This window comes from Mytilus edulis, chromosome 1 (genome assembly GCF_963676685.1).
Source record: "Mytilus edulis chromosome 1, xbMytEdul2.2, whole genome shotgun sequence".
NCBI lineage: Eukaryota > Metazoa > Mollusca > Bivalvia > Mytilida > Mytilidae > Mytilus > Mytilus edulis.
In genome coordinates this window covers 71,418,444-71,436,321 of record NC_092344.1, presented here as the reverse complement: position 1 = coordinate 71,436,321, position 17,878 = coordinate 71,418,444, and the positions used below count along the sequence as shown (strand labels likewise).

Below are 17,878 nucleotides of genomic sequence, written 5' to 3'. Positions count from 1 at the left end.
TAATGCCTTTACCTAGAGCGCTTCGATCCAAAACAATTATTGCAGTATTTGTCCTATTAGAATCAAAATAATTCATGGGAGCTTGAATATATCTGGACTTTACCACGGGTTGTCCCTTTATGCTGATATTTTACCCCTTGCCATTGTCGGGGTAAAATATTTGTCATAAAGGGACAACCTGTGGTAAAATCACGATATATTCAAGCCCCCATGAATTATTTCTTAAATATACTCCATCTCTGTTGCATAATGTTATGTACACAGAGATGGAGTATATATATTTTACTATAAACATATCTGCTAAACTAATGCCTCATACATTTTGCTTTGGTAGAGTTCCCTTGTTGTATAGCAGTTCTTATATCACATAGTAAAACTGAGAATTCTGATAGACACAAAACATTCCAATTGGTATAAATTGTTCTTAAATTGTGGTAATATCATTATTTGACTGAAAATTAAGTCTATCCTTAACACTTTCATTGTTATCTATAAATTAACTGATTTGTAATATTACCTTGGTGGCTTGTCTCCTCCTCCAAATCCTGAAAAAAAATTGGAAATTCTTGTTATATAGAACATGAATGTCTTTTCTCTGTTACGACAAATTATACATTAAAAGTTGTTTTTTCTCTCTCCAATCCTAAATTTCATTTGAATTGAATATACTGCCCCTAAAAATATGCATGTTAAAAAATTAAATTGAAATTTTCTAAATAAAACATTTCTAATAAAGTGCAAACAAAATCTTATTTTTTTGCGAAATTAATATGATTGTTAATACAATTTTTTTCATGCAACATATATAATTGCAGTGGTTTTAGTATTTATGAGGTTGACTTACTACTGTACAGGATATAAACCTACCTCCTCCAAATCCTCCATCACCACCACCGCCTCCCCCAAACCCCCCTTTGCTGCCAAATCCACCATCTCCTCCACCTTTATTTCCTCCAAATCCTCCTCCGCCTCCTGAGGAACCAAATCCTCCACCACCATTTTGAGAACCAAAGCCGCCAGGCTTTCCTCCAAAAGCAGGGGGTTTAGATATGCTCATGTCCTTTACCCCTTCTGTTGCATCTGAAAATCCATTTGTCTGTGCTTGCGTAGTAAAGCCTTCACGAAGAACTCCACGACCAAATCCTACAGGACAGGAAGAGTATACTTGAAAATGATTATGATCAAACAAATAAATGCATGTTTACAGTTAGTAGAATGACTTGCACAACATCAAAATCTTTAAACTGTGGCCACTAATAGTGACAAAAATGTACATGCATCTATCATAGCATGTACAAACTTCTTTTGTAACACAAAAGCTTATTTCAACAAGGTTGACATGTTCCTGTTACTACATTATAAGAAGTATTCATGGCCACCAATTTTCATGGTTTTATGAGTTATACATGTACAATCTGAATACAAATCAGTACTTCATTGCTTAGAGCACAGCTTTATACGACTGAAGAGGTCGAACCCTGAGCGGTTGGGGCTAGTATGGAGTGGACACAAGATTCAAGCTGGATATAGCCCTGCATTTGGATTGTGATTAAATAGTTGACACAGCATAGGTTTCCAACACAGAATGAATGTGGTCTAATGAACTTAATTTTTTTATTTTGCTTTTGAGCAATTCACTATGTTGTTTATAATCCTCTCAAAAAAAAATTATTTGAAAAAAAATCTGAAATAAGAAAAATTGACCCCGCCCCCCCAAAAAATTTTTTTTCCATCTCCCTCTTTCCCTTATTCCCAAAATGATCTCAATTCAAATTTCTAATGGAGTTTGCAACAATACTCATTTAAATATATCATAAAATATTAAAATATACAAAATGTAAACGGTCATGGTTAAAATTAATATTAATTAATAGTAACTTCTAAAAAAATAAATGGGGAATGTGTCCAAAGGGACAGATGATGCCCCAATAGCATATAACATTATAAAGGGACATAACTCAAGAACTGTAAAAGTGAAGCTGCCAAAAAATGAACTTAACTGATTTTAGATGTAATAAGCATTATATACACATTTCTTTAAATTTAGTTGAGACAAATTTAAGTTAAGAGAACGGAAACTAAAAAACTCTTCAATTTTTCCATTTGTAAAGGGGCACAACCCTAGAACGATAATCAAAGTGCTTGTAATCACTGAATGGTAAAAACTGCTTTAATTTATCAATTGGCAGTAAAGTGAATATTGCATTGTATATTGTATATAGCATTGATTTAAGTTGATTCAACAACTATTCTGGACAAAGAAAGATAACTCCAATTTATTGTCTTGAAACTACAAAAATGCTTGTTTTTGGTCCTTTATTACTAGACTGTTTGCCCCATACCCACAAAATATATCAAAACCTTCTACTTATGGTTTTAAACATTGTGGTACAATTTCAGAACAATTGAAATTTTTATACACAACTTTTTGTACTGACTAAATAAATGCTCGTTTTGGGCCCCTTCCTAAACTTTAGGGACCATAACCCCCAAAATCAATCCCAAGCTTCCTTTTGTGGTTACAAACATTGTGCTAAAATTCTCTATTTAGGCCACACCAATTTGATTCCTTGTTCGACGGACCCGCCCGCACCTATTTTTTTCAAAACAGAATTTTTTTATTTTTTTTACATTCCCGCATCCGGAAAAGTAATCATGTCCATTTCCCGCACCGGTTTTTTTTTTGTAAATATTATAAAAAGAACAAAAAATCGGTTTATTTCCCCCTTACTTATATTCCCTATTAAAAAATGTTCGTTTTTAGAATAAAGTACAAAGAACTTCTGAAGGATTTGCCTTCAACTGCAATTATATTGTATGCTGGCGAAACAAAACTATCCATAGCCGCTGCATGTTTATGCACCTGTCCTGATTGATTCAGGGGCCTGTCGTTCAGCAGTTATCGTTTGTTGATGTTGTTCATTGGTATTTTCCCGTTTGGATATACATGATATATAAATTAGATCGTTGGTTTTCCTCTTCGAATTGTGTTCGCTAATAATTTTAGGGTCCTTTATAGCCTGCTGTTTGGTCTGTATCAAAGCCTTGTGTAAAAGGCCGTACTTTGACCTGTGTTTGTTACTATCAGGTTGCGAGAACAACCCTCCCTCAGACAAGGGGTCATTTTACTGATGTAGAAAAGAAAAATTTAATAGAAATACCAAGGATTTGTATAGTTCTTCTATACAAAATCTTTGAAAACTTAGAATTTTGTACTAAAAAAGAGGAGAGTTACATCATATTTTAAACAACTTTTTTCTAAAAAAAAGGGGTCCACTTATTTTGAATAATATTAAACTGTTAAAGTAAATGTGTTAACATGGTTAAAGTCCAGGAATATTACAAAAATCTTGGACATGTTTTGACCATTTAATACCAGATAGATATATAGTTCTTTGAGAAAATATGAGCCTTTTGTACAAACAAATATATTATAACTTATATTGATCCCTCATAAAACATGTAAAAGGGATATTTATAACATTAAGGGGTTATCTCCAAACTGATTATGACTTGGAAGGAGAAATGTCTCAATGTCAGTCACACATACATAACCCAGATTTAATTATTTCTTGGTGAACAGGGAAAAAATACTTCAGAAATTAAAGAAATGTCAAAGTACAAGTGATAAATCAAGCTTTAATATTGTCAAAACCTACTATTTTATGTTTACAAAAAAAAATTATAATCGCTCGCCTCTACTTTTCAAGCTTCGCCTCAAAAATTTGCAAATTAAATATTTTTTTATTAAAATTTTCAAATCGCTCGCTCGCCCCAAATTTTGGAGTCCAAAAATCCGTAGAACAAGAAATTAAATTGGTGTGGCCTTACTTATACTAAAGTTATTATCCGGAAACCATCTGTCTTCGGACAACAAGGCGATACCAATATACGCAGTCGTATAAAAAGGCATACGAATATGCATATTTTAACCGTTCTTACCAGGTATAGGAGCTGATGTTGACCCTGGTGAGGTGGATCCTCTTCCAAACCTGGCAAATAAGTAAAATGATTAACATTTCATAATGGCACTATAACTTTGCAGTGGAACTAGCTTAAGATTTTGACAATGAAAATTAATTAAGCTATTTTTGTTTCATTTATTTTTGTTTCAAACACTTTCAAAATAAGAAATACATGTTTTACCAGTTCAGGCAGCATGAAAAAATATATTTTAATAACTTTGCTCAAAATATCCTGAATCACACAAAAAGCCTGAGCTTATCTCTTCACCACGAGTCATGGAGGTTCTGGCATGTTTTTTTTACTTTAATCTTTAAAAAAAAAAAATTATAATGTAATGTATAAAAAAAAAAAATTATAATACAATGTATAAATGTATAAGTAGATTATTGCAAAAAGCTTCACTTACCCACCACGCCCAAAACCTCCTTGAGCCTAAAATAAAGAAAAAAATATAAAATATTTTTTCAAAAAATGTAATTAACTTTCAGAATAAATAGTGAAATTTCAAACATTGTTTTCATAAGATTTCAGAAAAAAATATAAAAATTAAAGATCATTTATGAACAATTATTTATTTTTAAATTACTATTTAACAATCTCCAATTTTAAGTGAACCTCAGCAGAAAGAATATTTAGTGTTACATTTGTACAAGGAAGTAGAATATAAATTGATTTGCAAATTGGTTAGTAGTTAGCAGTATAGGAGATCAAATAACAGTTATTTAAGTAGTACTGGTTTCTGGAAATCTTGCGTAACTTTCAAAATTGAAATTATTTTCATACACTGTAATGTAAACCAATCAATTTTTCATGACTTTTAAGTTAAGAAAATATCATCGCAAATTAAATCATGTTGAAAATTTAATACTTGGATCTTTCCTCTTTTAATTACATCAAGTTCATTTGAAAATCCACACAAATTGGAATATAAAGGGCTTAATGTGAAATAAAATATCTGAAAACAAGTTTTTCAGTCTATTGTACATGTACTACCTGAAAATAAAACAATTAAAACAGCATGCAAGTGATTTCAATTTCAAAGTAAAATAAAACATCATGCAAAATAAATCCATTGCAATAACCTGAACTGTATATTCATCTGCAACATTGAACAACACTTTCCATATACTTTTGTACTTCTCATCGCAACGTCAAGTTCCCTATAAATTGTCATATTAAAGAAGTGTTTCCCTTCAGACATTTTCCATTAAATATTATTTCTTCATTAATCTGATTTACTTGAGAAACACAACACGATCATATCAATTTTTAACTGCCTTCTGACCTTTCCTTTTAATTCTTTTCTGGAATTAATCTAGATATAATCAGATATTTCTTCTGAATCTATTGGTGCTTTAAATGGTTTTAATCAGTGTTCTCGTCTTTCCAAAATAGAATTTTAGAGAGTAGACCAGCGACCCAAAAATGCACCTTTTTCAAGATGCTACAAGTTGTTCAATGCCCCAGGAAATCTATATTATTACAGTTCCCAAAATAGAATTTAAGGGTGTGGACAAGCAACATTATGTACATTGTAGCTAGGGCACTATGTTCCCAAAAATATGAGTTGTTCATACATGTATGTTTGGTTTTTTTTGTACTGAAGTGAGTGGTAACAACGACAAGATTGTTAAAAAAAGAGTTAAATGGAAATCAATATTCTTAAAACCCTAGCATGCAATGAAGGTTATAAGCTGTTCTGTTTGCTTGGAAATTAGTCCAAATAATTATGACGTCTTGAAAGGCTATTATAATTTTTTTCTTTGACGCCTTACATCGACGTCATAATGCTGAAGCCGCCATTTTCGGTTGGACTTTGAGAGCATATTTTGCTCTCAACTTTGAGACCCAATTTAGCCATCAAATTTTCATTGAAGGCTAAAACAAAATGCATAAACAAAAATTCTTACCTTTTATGTGTTTGTTTGTGCAAAATATTTCCAATTAATCCCTACAGAAATAATAATATAAGGAACAGTTCCATCCGAGGCGGGAACATGTCGACTGCATTTTTTAAAACGTTTGTCTGATTTCCTTTAAGAAGATTATAAAATAATTTTCACACCAAATTTATACACCTAAAATGAAGCATCTTTAGGAGAAATCAGCTAAACGTTTTAATAAAGCAGTAAATTCCTTCTCAAAGTCCAACTGAATATATGAGTTTGGCGTTATGACGTCGATGTAAGGCGTCAAAGAAAAAAATTATAATAGCCTTTCAAGACGTCATAATTATTTGGACTACTTGGAAATATGTTGCTGGTGACCCACTGCCAATGTCTCAAGCAGGTATCTAGAACTAAAAGCAGATAAAGTCAGAGATGGTACAGTTCGCTATTAAAGTATCTTTCACATACCCCTTGGTCAATCATTTCTTTTTTGTAAATGCAGTGTGTTGGTATGTACATTTAAAAAAAAAGCATATACATAAGCTCCATTTCTAATAATGTCAATAGGAATAAAAGGCCCTTGCATGGTTTTGAAATGCAAACAATGAATTGGGAGAAATCATTATTGAAACAAGATGCTTGGTTTCGTGCATAGGGTTCCCATAATTTCTGTTTATTTACCCTTTCATTTGAAAGATCTAACCCCAATACAATTTTGCTGCAAGTAGCCTTTTGCCAAATGCCTTAAACACCAAAAACTTGCAACTATATAATTTACCCAACATCATTTGATTAAAATTGATCGATCAGTGATGTTTTCTGCTATAGGTGACAAGTCATCTCACACCTAAAAATTAAGGCCCGCCAGTGTATTTGGCTGACCATGCTAATGTGAGGCCGATCCTTAAAAGAGAATGTACTGCCTTTGCTTTCTGATAAAAAAAATAGACAATGATTGACCAAGCAATATCTAGGTTTTCTTCCTACCACTAAACTCTAATAGTACAAGTGCTTTCACACAAAGAACAAAAACATGACTGCATCCACCAGTTTTAAATGTTTAATGAAGTTTAAATTGATGTAATCAATGATACAAATGATAGTTAATGACTGGTCTCGTTCTACAGAATTTTAGAAAACACTCGAAGCGAAAATAAAAATGATTTAGCACTGCATTCCACACGACATTCATCGAATGCATATACTTACACGGCCTCTACTTGGTGGGATAACAATTTCATCGTCCCAGGACTCCATTGTACTGATTTAAGGTGTTTGTTAAAAACTAACTAAACATGCAAATTCATCGCACTTGTAAAATTTCATCAACCACGTGTAAATAAAAAAATATGGTCACATGAACTTCAACAGTGAAAACAAACGAATGTTATAATTAGAACAGTGTAACATTTTCCTGCATGCCACTTGAAACTTTTAGAACAATATTATAGTACTTCTACTGCTGTCATTGTAAATATAAGTCAGTTATCTTCTTTTTCAAACAGGGCTGTGTAGTCCCCTTCAACCCTTTCGTTCAGTCAGTTCCCTTGCCTTTTCTTCCCGCTCTGACTCATGCGCAGATTATCTAGTTTAAAGCGCCCCCTATCTTATTCTCTTCTGTTGCATGGATATCCTTCCAATCGCGGAACACCATATACAGCTGAGTTAACTGTTTATTAATGAGAATATTGATCTTTATTGAAACAACATGTATTCATACTATACAAATCCTAGTTCATACTAATGAATTTAAAATCTAAAAGGACACTTTTATACAGTATAGATAGAGGTAATAGTCCATATCTGCCAACTGTCGCTATTTGCGGGGTATGTATAAAAGCTCCTAAATGGAAATTTTGAAAGGGCCAACAGGGGAGTAGCTGCCGTTAGGCACTTTAGGCACGTGCAGGGGCGTAGCCAGGTATTCAGTCAACTGTAGGCACCAATCGGCAGGGGGTCCGCTCAAGGCCCCCAGCAGGTCCAGGGCAGAGCCCTGGTAGGGGGTTCAGGGGGGCAAACCCACCCCCCCCCCCGATGGAAACAATTTTCAGCGTTTTAGCAGCAAAATTTTATGTACAAAAATATAAGATTTACTGGCTATTTAATCATGATAATTATAATATACATGATGAAAAGTTCGAGGAATTATGAATAATTTACCATAACATCTGACTGGTGTATTAAATAACGCAGTACAATCGGAAATATATTAAAAAATATTTACAATATGCATTGCTCAGCGTAGATCAGGGTATATCTTTAATTGAGCAGTACACCCTGTTTGGCATTTTTATATCTATTCCTTTCTGACTGATATACACGTTTAACTTAATTAATAGTACATATTGACAATCCTTCATTAAAAAAAATTAGGCACGTAAACACTGATATTACTATATAATAAAACTATCCTTTTGGCTAGACATCAACCGTCAATCTTTCGATTCTTAAACCTTCATCCAAGCCACAAAAATATCACACATAGTCGATGCCTAATGCAAAAGTTCTGTTCTGTTCATACTATCGTAACAAAATTCAAGAAATTCAGATGTCTTTATATCCTCTACTGTAAAATCCCTACCTGCTTAGAAATTTGAATAATTGTGGTCATTACACGCATATATGAGAGTACTCAAAATTACTGGAAGCTATAGTTGATTGATTGATTTTTAAACATCCAGTGTCAAATATTTATGCAAGTTCAGGACAAAATCACAATTTTACAATAATTTAAATACAACAGGGAGCTAGGTCCTGTAAAAGGTGTCGTACAGGACGAAGGTCTGGAAATTTGAAAATGCCATGCATTGGAAAATGATGGATTATTGGATAGTATCAGAAATTTTGCCTTTCAGTAGATCAACTACGAACTCCTCAAAGAGTGGCATTCTCTACAACTAGGCATCGGGTTTAATGTCCCCATTTTGACAATACGCGACTGCGTATTTATACATCCTGCACAACCAAACGGACGACCAACATTGGCAAGGGTTTTATTGTAGGTCGGGTGAAGACAAAGTGGAAAGCTAGTTGAAAACTAACAACAACTAATTAAAAAAATCATGTGTTGATAGAAGTGAAATGATCTGAACCAAAGTTTTAGCTTATAGTTTCTATATAAGGTAAAATCATATAAAGACATTCAATTTTATCCAACATTCCATTCACTAAGGACGAGAGACTAGTGTATATGTTCCAGACCATATGAGTATTTGGACCGTACGCGTACGGTCCGGACCGTATACGTATACTCGTACGGTCCGACCATACGCGTACGGTCGGACCGTATGAGTATACGCGTACGGTCCGGTAAGAGCTGACCATACATGTTATTTGATCATATGGGTAATAAATTAAATTGAAACAAGCATTTATCACAATCTTTATTTTAATAGTGATTTTAAGTTTTACAAATTGTTATTGATAATTTATTACAATTAGATCAAACAACAAACGAACAATTGAAATTTAGTATTTGTTTAATTGTATATCTGAATCCTATTTTGGAATTATCGCCCAAGGTGACACAATTCAATTAAGTAACGTAAATTTTTTTACATTTTCATGTATGCAGTTCGTGCATGTTCTTTGCATTTGCATTTTGTGGTAAAGTTGCTAAATATTCCAAAACAATTGACCTCCCACATGATATTTACTTCCGATATCTTCAATTTCAGTGATCATAATTTAATTAATGTATTACTGATCGACATGCTAGATACAAGAGATTAACAGATTTAATTAGCGTGAATTTAAAAAAAAGTTCAAATATAAAGTTTTTGTTTCAATTACAATTGAACTTTTTTTATAATAATTTGATAGTTAAGTTATGTTGATCTGCTATATGCATTTGTATCTAATAAACCTGACCATCATCTTATTTAATATTAATCAGACCGTACGCGTACGGTCCGACCGTATGAGTATTTTGACCGTACGGTCCAAATACTCATACGGTCTGGAACATATACATGACATTCGATAATTAAAGAGTTTTGACAACTTCACTGGCGTTTATCTACAGATAACGTTGTTTATTATTTTTTTTAATAAAAAAATATTTGTGAAAAATGTATGTGTAGGCACGGCCCAAGTCAATTTGTCCACAATTTATGGCAAAACAAACAATTTTACTACATGGCTATATGTTTGTAAAAATATGAAAAAGCAGAAAAATAACATTTAAATACAATTGTAGACCTTGAGCACAAAACTCCCATGTGACTGAATTTTAAAAAGTTGGCAGGTATGAATTAATACATTAAAAAAAATGGATTGTATACGAATTAATCTATCAAAATCTCGGATCCTCTAATGACATATTAAAATTTGTCAAAGCATTGTCCAGTAGCCCTGCACTTTATATATACACTGATCTCTTTGTGTCCTTAAATCTGAGCTATTATAGCTTTTAAAGTCTGATTCTATGTGTATAAAGTTAATAACCTATAGACTTGCCGACATATTATGGATATTGATAATTAACGTCACCCTTCTTCAATAATGACCGGCAGTGGCTTAGTCGATTATAAGTTGTACAATATATTGTTTCTTTGAGAAATTGTTTTCCATTGCAAGTTCGTGACCCAATATGATCGGATGTTTATCAATAATGTACCATGATTTTCCGTTCTTAAAAAGCTTCTTTTCTTTGCTTGCCTTGATGATCAATGAGAGCCTGACAGTCTAGCAAGATATAAATCTCGTCATCATCGCTATTAAATCAACAGTATTTACATGGAGGTGCTTCCTTTCCTCGAGAATGTTTATCTTTAAGACTTTGCGAGAGACTTTCTCAGACTACAAATTGGTATCTACACCCTGGCTTGTTACTTATATTTGTAAACGTATTTATACCTTTGATGACATACCTGCTATGTGGCTACAAATGGTAATTTCTTACCTCCGACTTGATTTAGGATAATTGACTTTTAGAAGAAAAAAAAATTGCGGATTGCTAACAATGCCTTCATTCAACCTGGGACATAATATATATATTGTTTGTATAATACTCCCAGCTCCAAGAATGAACAAAACCAATACATTTAACTTTAAAAAATAACAAGCACGAAAACGGAACTTTTTTCAAGAAAAAAGTATAAAGGTACGTGAAGAAATATTTTTGTATTTTTAAAACCATTATCTCAAAAAAGATCAATTGCCTTTGCCTTATTGCAGATCCATCATGGTCTCAACTAGTCTAGTTAAGTTTACCAACATTTTACTTGTTTAGATCAAGGCAATTTAGATCTTCGAATATGATATGAGTCTCTCATAATTGAGGGGGAGGACAGGGGTAAGGGAGACAGGGAGAAAGGGGGTAGGAGAAAGGAGAAAGGGGGTGGGAGAAAGGAGAAAGGGGGTAGGAGAAAGGAGAGGAAGGCTGGGAGAAAGGAGAAAAAGTTGGAGAAAGGAGAAAAAATAAAATATCTCTCCTTTTAAAAAAATTTCTAATATTTCAAGAAAAAATATCTCAAAAGGAGATGTTTTATTCTAATGGGAGAAAGGAGAAAGGGGGTAGGAGAAAGGAGAAGAGGGGTGGGAGAAGGGAGAAGGGTACCCCCCTGTCCTCCCCCTCATAATTCTTAATAGAATAGCACTTGTATATGTTTTAGTACATGTATTTGAAGCTAATAATATTTTACTGTTAGTTTTAATATACAATATGTTTCATATATGTTATCCAATATTTCATGTTATACGCAATGTTTTATATGTATATTGGAATGTATAATGTTATTCAAGTGGTGAGACTTTAATAAACTATTGAATCTGAATCTGAATCTATGAGCACTGTGTATGTCAATTCTGAAGCTAAAGAGTATAGATGAGTCAAGTTTTGTCACCTTTCATTATACATGTATTACCAAAGGTTGACTGAGGTGTTGAAATATATTGTTCAATATTGATGCTTAAATATAAGATGAAATGACTATTGTTTTCGGCACATTTCGTTATAACCCAAAATCTTGGCTGAAGTATAATAATATGCTTCAGGATTTTAGAGAAAGGGATCCCACCAACAAACAGCATCAATTTAATAGATACATTTGTTAAAAGTCTATACATTAACCATATACTTAGCTCCATACAAGGGGATATGCAGTAAGACCATTGCAAAAATAGGACATCCGTATGTTTTGGGGGACGTATAAATTCGTAGCCACGTCTGATTGCAATGGGGAAGTAAAATCCGATGCTCCATGAAGATGGCATATTTTAATAAACAGCTGCGCCATGAGCGCATGATACACCCGACGTCTTGTGTGGACGTTTTATGCAATAATCATGAATAAATCTGAGAAAGTTTTAAGTACTAACCATTTTTTCTTGGAGACACGGCGGGACATGTGACACCCCCCCCCCCCGGGCCTGTTTTTTATATCACTTAAATAATTTTTTTAATCAAACCAAAAAGTATATAGATCTTTAGATTAATATAACAAAGAAGTGTGTAAAGTTTAAAGCAATAATCATAAATTATTTTTGAGATACGGCGCGACATGTAAAAAATACCTCCCCCTTTTTTACAAAATACTCAATAACTCAAAAATGAAATTTTGAATCATCACCAAAAAGTATACAGATATTAAAATTAATATAACTAAGAAGTGTTTAAAGTTTTAAGCAATAATCAAGAATCGTTTTTGAGATACAGTGCGACATGTGAAAAAAAAATCACACCACTGTTTTTGTTACAAAGTGCCGTAACTCAAAAAGTTTAAATATTATTTTCACCAAAAAGGATACAGATCATTTGACCATCATAAGAAACAACTATTTAAGTTTCATGAAATTTAGATAAGTCGTTCTCAAGTTACGGTGCGACATGTTTACGCCGGACAGACGGACGAACACCGGACTTTGACGGGCGTATAAAAGGCTTAAATTTAATGTATGTCACTATGCAATATGACATCCCTTGCTAGTTCTCTAGAATTGCAATATGAAAAGTTTTTACTCTTAACCTGAGATAAAACAGTAAGCTTGCTATATAACGGAAAAACTCTAACTTACTAAGAAAGAGGATTCGTTCTTAGTGACATCAAAACATAGAAAACTTAAGAATAAGCAATATGAACACCCTCAAAAAAGTTCACATAAAAGGACTAGTAAAACTTAGAAGATGTGGTATGTTTGCTTATGAGACAAGTTCAGACAACTTTTCCACCAGAGTCAGAATGAGACTGATTTAATCAGTACCATACGGTCTTCAGCAATTAGCAAAACCAATCTCTTATAGTCAGCTATTAAAGAATTAATTCTAATGAAAGAAGTGATTAATGTGACACCAAATCTAAGGGTGACAAGGTGCAGATCTAGTGTACAACGAATGCCTCAGAAACACAGACAAACGGATACATTCTTGAAAAATCATAAATCATGGAATAAGCAGAGACACACAGTCTGAGATGTATTAAAGTCAAATACCGAAATATTGAAACACAGGTGTATGTGGGATGCATAATTAAATAAGACAAGAGTGCACACGCTGAAATGTCTCGCCTTCTATACTAATCATTGATATTATGTTGATAGTCCTAAGTATAAAGCTAAGCTTTATTACAACTGTCACATAAACTTAACATTAATCAAGATAACTTAACAGAGACCAATGAACCTTGAAAATGAGGTCAAGGTCAGATGAACCATGCCAGGCAGACATGTACAGCTAACAATGCTTCTATACAACATATATAGTTGACACATTACTTATAGTTTAAGAAAAATAGACCAAAACATGAAAACTTAACACTGTGCAATGAACCGTGAAAATGAGGTCACGGTCAAATAAAACCTGCGCGACTGACATAAAGATCATAAAATATTTCCATACACCAAATATAGTTGACCTATGGCATATAGTATTAGATAAAAAGACCAAAACTCAAAAACTTAACTTTGACCACTGAACCATGAAAATGAGGTCAAGGTCACATGACATCTGCCCGCTAGACATGTACACTTTACAATCATTCCATATAACAAATATAGTAGACCTATTGCATATAGTATGAGAAAAACAGACCAAAACACAAAAATTTAACTATAACCACTGAACCATGAAAATGAGGTCAAGGTCAGATGACACCTACCAGTTGGACATGTACACCTTACAGTCCTTCCATACACCGAATATACTAGCCCTATTGCTTATAGTATCTGAGATATGGACTTGACCACCAAAACTTAACCTTGTTCACTGATCCATGAAATGAGGTCGAGGTCAAGTGAAAACTGTCTGACAGACACGAGGACCTTGCAAGGTACGCACATATCAAATATAGTTATCCTATTACTTATAACAAGAGAGAATTCAACATTACAAAAAATTTGAACTTTTTTTTCAAGTGGTCACTGAACCATGAAAATGAGGTCAAGGACATTGGACATGTGACTGACGGAAACTTCGTAACATGAAGCATCTATATACAAAGTATGAAGCATCCAGGTCTTCCACCTTCTAAAATATCAAGCTTTTAAGAAGTGAGCTAACGCCGCCGCCGCCGCCGCCGCCGGATCACTATCCCTATGTCGAGCTTTCTGCAACAAAAGTTGCAGGCTCGACAAAAAACAAACTGGGTACAAAACTGAGGAATTGTTGAAACATCACAAAACGTTTATATACAGAAAGAAATTAATATTTACACCGACCCTTCTGAGGCAGTCAGTGGCAGACCCCTTATGAAAACTTCTGGTTCCGCCACTGTTTAAGAAAGAAAGGTTTTTGGTACCCCAATTTAAGTGTTGTTTTGTTAAAATAAACATTATAAGCAGTGGCAGATCCAGAACTTTTCATAAAGAGGGGGCTGCTGACTGACCTATATAATCAACCAAATTTTTCCAACGAAAAAAAAAGGTGGGTGTGCTGGATTCGCCTATGACAAGAGCTATCTGATATTACTTTTTATCAGATTTTTTAAAATTGCATATACCATATAATAAGAGACATATGTAATGAAGGCAATAAGGTCGCATGTGCTTTTGATTTTGGTTATCTTTTCCGATTAACTTAAATGGAACAAGTTCTAAATCCCTAATTGACAATTATGAAAATGCTTTTACATATATTTGACAACTTACACGAGGCTTAAGTTGTGTAATTAAGGGATCAATGTAAAGGAAGTTGCAATTGCTAATCCCTTTACTAAACACCTATACCGTCAGCCTATAGACAAACAATACAGGAAATTTGATTGCTTCTCAAACATGTCAAATAAAAGAAAATTTCGGTCTTAGTCAAATGACATGTTCTAAAATTAAGTAAACCATTATAATTTAATTGCTGTAAAAGGCCTAGGTATGACACATTAAAAGGACAGTCTTTGAATCAAAGAATAAACTGAAGTTTAGATGTAAACAACTTATTGTTGGCCAATGGAAGGATAAAAGACTTGGATAATAGTAATATTGAACCAGTTTGGCTTCAATCAATTTTTTGTCCTAAAAAATATACCTTGGTCCCAGTCAAAACCTATTCTTTGTGTTCAGTTGGTATTAATAATGAAAGTAGACTGGATAGATGTTCAGAAACAGAAATCAGGAAATCATCCATTTTATATTTTGAGATGATTATAATTGATGAATACAATATTGACTGTCTTATAGTTGCATTGATGCAAAGGAAGGAAAGAAGAAATATTCTGTATAGCCAAATTGATCAGTGAATGATTGGTTTTAGAAGGAAAAATACAAATTGCAATTGTATGAATTCCACTATAAATAAAAGCATTTTTTTTCAACAGAACAGTTCATTAGGCGTAAATGGCTAGGTAAACTTGGGAAAGGTTTCAATTTCTGTGCAATAATATAAAAGGATCATAATAAGATACAGCCATCTGCTCTTACACAACTTACAAAAATTCCAACAAGGGTAGCAAATAAAATTAAAAATATCATTGAATCCTTTTTACATGAAACAACCTGACATTAAAAATAAAACATTTGTACCTTGTGTGACTTTAAATGATTATAATTATGTATGGTTTTTTTTCACAATATAATATATTTAACACTTAAAATGGCCATTTTTTGGTAAAATCATCATTTAAGGAGTTCATAGAGTTAACTGACATTTTTAGTCATGTTTAAATAGTTGCAGATTGTTTTTGCTCTTTAAAGTTTCTATCTATCTATAATAGTTTTAAAAACAGTAGTCAAACTCATGATTAATTCATTATTTGAGGTCAATAACCCTAATAAGGAGTTAATTGATAATTTGGAGCACATTGTCTTATTTGTAGATTCTGTCCTGCTGATCATTGTTGCTTTTTATAGTGTCTCTCTATCTTTTTATAATTTTCAAGATAAAAGGCAAAAAATATTTTTGTTTGGTAAATTCATCGTTCACAGTCAATAATTTTAGTAAAAGAGGGACGAAAGATACCAGAGGGACAGTCAAACTCATAAATTGAAAAATAAACTGACAACGCCATGGCTAAAAATGAAAAAGACAAACAGACAAACAATAGTACACATGACACAACATAGAAAACTAAAGAATAAGCAACACAAACCCCACCAAAAACTAATAAGTCCTTTTACAGTTTTGATGTGATAAGGCAAAAGGTAGATCTTAATGCTTTGATAATTTTTGGCTCTGTTAGATTTTTTCTATCTGTAGCAGCTTTCAAGATAATAGATAAATCTTGCATTTTACCCTTACGCTGAATATTGGCCATGTTGGTTGGCAGGCTGGGTTTTCGAACCCAAATATTAAACTAGATAGTGACCTATTCTAATATGACGTGCTTTATATGCTTTGTGAATAAACCCATGCTCTTAATCCAATAAAATTTGTTTGCACATGCTTATATATTGACTACTGCAGAATAATGAATTTCATCAAATTGGCATGCATTTAATATATTTGATTAAATTAAAACACTTCCAACCTCTTAAATGATGCACATGTTGTTACTACATGTAATTCATTTATTATGATTGTAACATGTTGCAATTCGAAATTGACATATTAGACCTAGATACGACAACAGTTCATGCTGGCTGTTCAAAACTCCTCCCTCTGAATAATCACATTGCAAGTCGTTTGCTTGTTTACAAACAAACTAAAGGCTCTAAAGAGCCTGTGTCGCTCACCTTGGTCTATGTGAACAGTGGCAGATCCAGAACTTTTCCTAAGGGGGGGCCCGTTGACTGACCTAAGGGGGGCCCGCTCCAGTCATGCTTCAATGATTCCCTATATAATCAACCAAATTTTTCCCACAAAAGGGGGGGGGGGCCCGGCCCCCCCCCCTGGATCCGCCTATGGTGAATATTAAACAAAGGAAGCAGATGGATTCATGACAAAATTGTGTTTTGGTGATGGTGATGTGTTTGTACTTCTTACTTTACTGAACATTCTTGCTGCTTACAGTTATCTCTATCTATAATGAACTTGGCCCAGTAGTTTCAGTGGAAAATGTTAGTAAAAATTTACAAATTTTATAAAAATTGTAAAAAATTGACTATAAAGGACAATAACTCCTTAGGGGGTCAATTGACCATTTCAGTCATGTTGACTTATTTGTAAATCTTACTTTGCTGTACATTATTGCTGTTTAAAGTTTATCTCTATCTATAATAATATTCAAGATAATAACCCAAAACAGTAAAATTTCCTTAAAATTAACAATTTAGGGGCAGCAACCCAACAAAGGGTTGTCCGATTCATCTGAAATTTTCAGGGCAGATAGATTTTGACCTGATAAACAAATTTACCCCTGTCAGATTTGCTCTAAATGCTTTGGTTTTTGAGTTATAAGCCAAAAACTGCATTTTACCCCTATGTTCTATTTTTAGCCATGGCGGCCATCTTGGTTGGATGGCCGGGTCACCGGACACATTTTTTAAACTAGATACCCAAAAGATGATTGTGGCCAAGTTTGGTTTAATTTGGCCCAGTAGTTTCAGAGGAGAAGATTTTTGTAAAAGATTACAAAGATTTATGAAAAATGGTTAAAAATTGACTATAAAGGGCAAAAACTCCTAAAGGGGTCAACTGATCATTTCGGTCACGTTGA

General features: G+C 33.3%; 1 protein-coding gene across 5 annotated transcripts in view; it reads right to left on the bottom strand.

Moving 5' to 3' along the window:
• The window catches only part of LOC139488541 (ATP-dependent RNA helicase DDX4-like), a 44,230-nt gene that overhangs the window by 16,937 nt on the left and 9,415 nt on the right, over positions 1-17,878 (bottom strand). For 2 of the 5 annotated variants that reach the window (XM_071274258.1, XM_071274278.1), the window contains exons 1-5: positions 7,310-7,463; positions 4,373-4,398; positions 3,943-3,992; positions 868-1,143; positions 518-545 (exon numbers count right to left, since the gene is read on the bottom strand). In XM_071274258.1, coding sequence (XP_071130359.1) covers positions 518-545; positions 868-1,143; positions 3,943-3,992; positions 4,373-4,398; positions 7,310-7,324 — 395 coding nt within the window. In that variant the 5' untranslated portion in view covers positions 7,325-7,463. Of the gene's footprint in view, positions 1-517; positions 546-867; positions 1,144-3,942; positions 3,993-4,372; positions 4,781-7,064; positions 7,464-17,878 lie in introns of those variants that run through there. The other 3 variants (XM_071274249.1, XM_071274268.1, XM_071274284.1) reach the window with 3 other exon arrangements.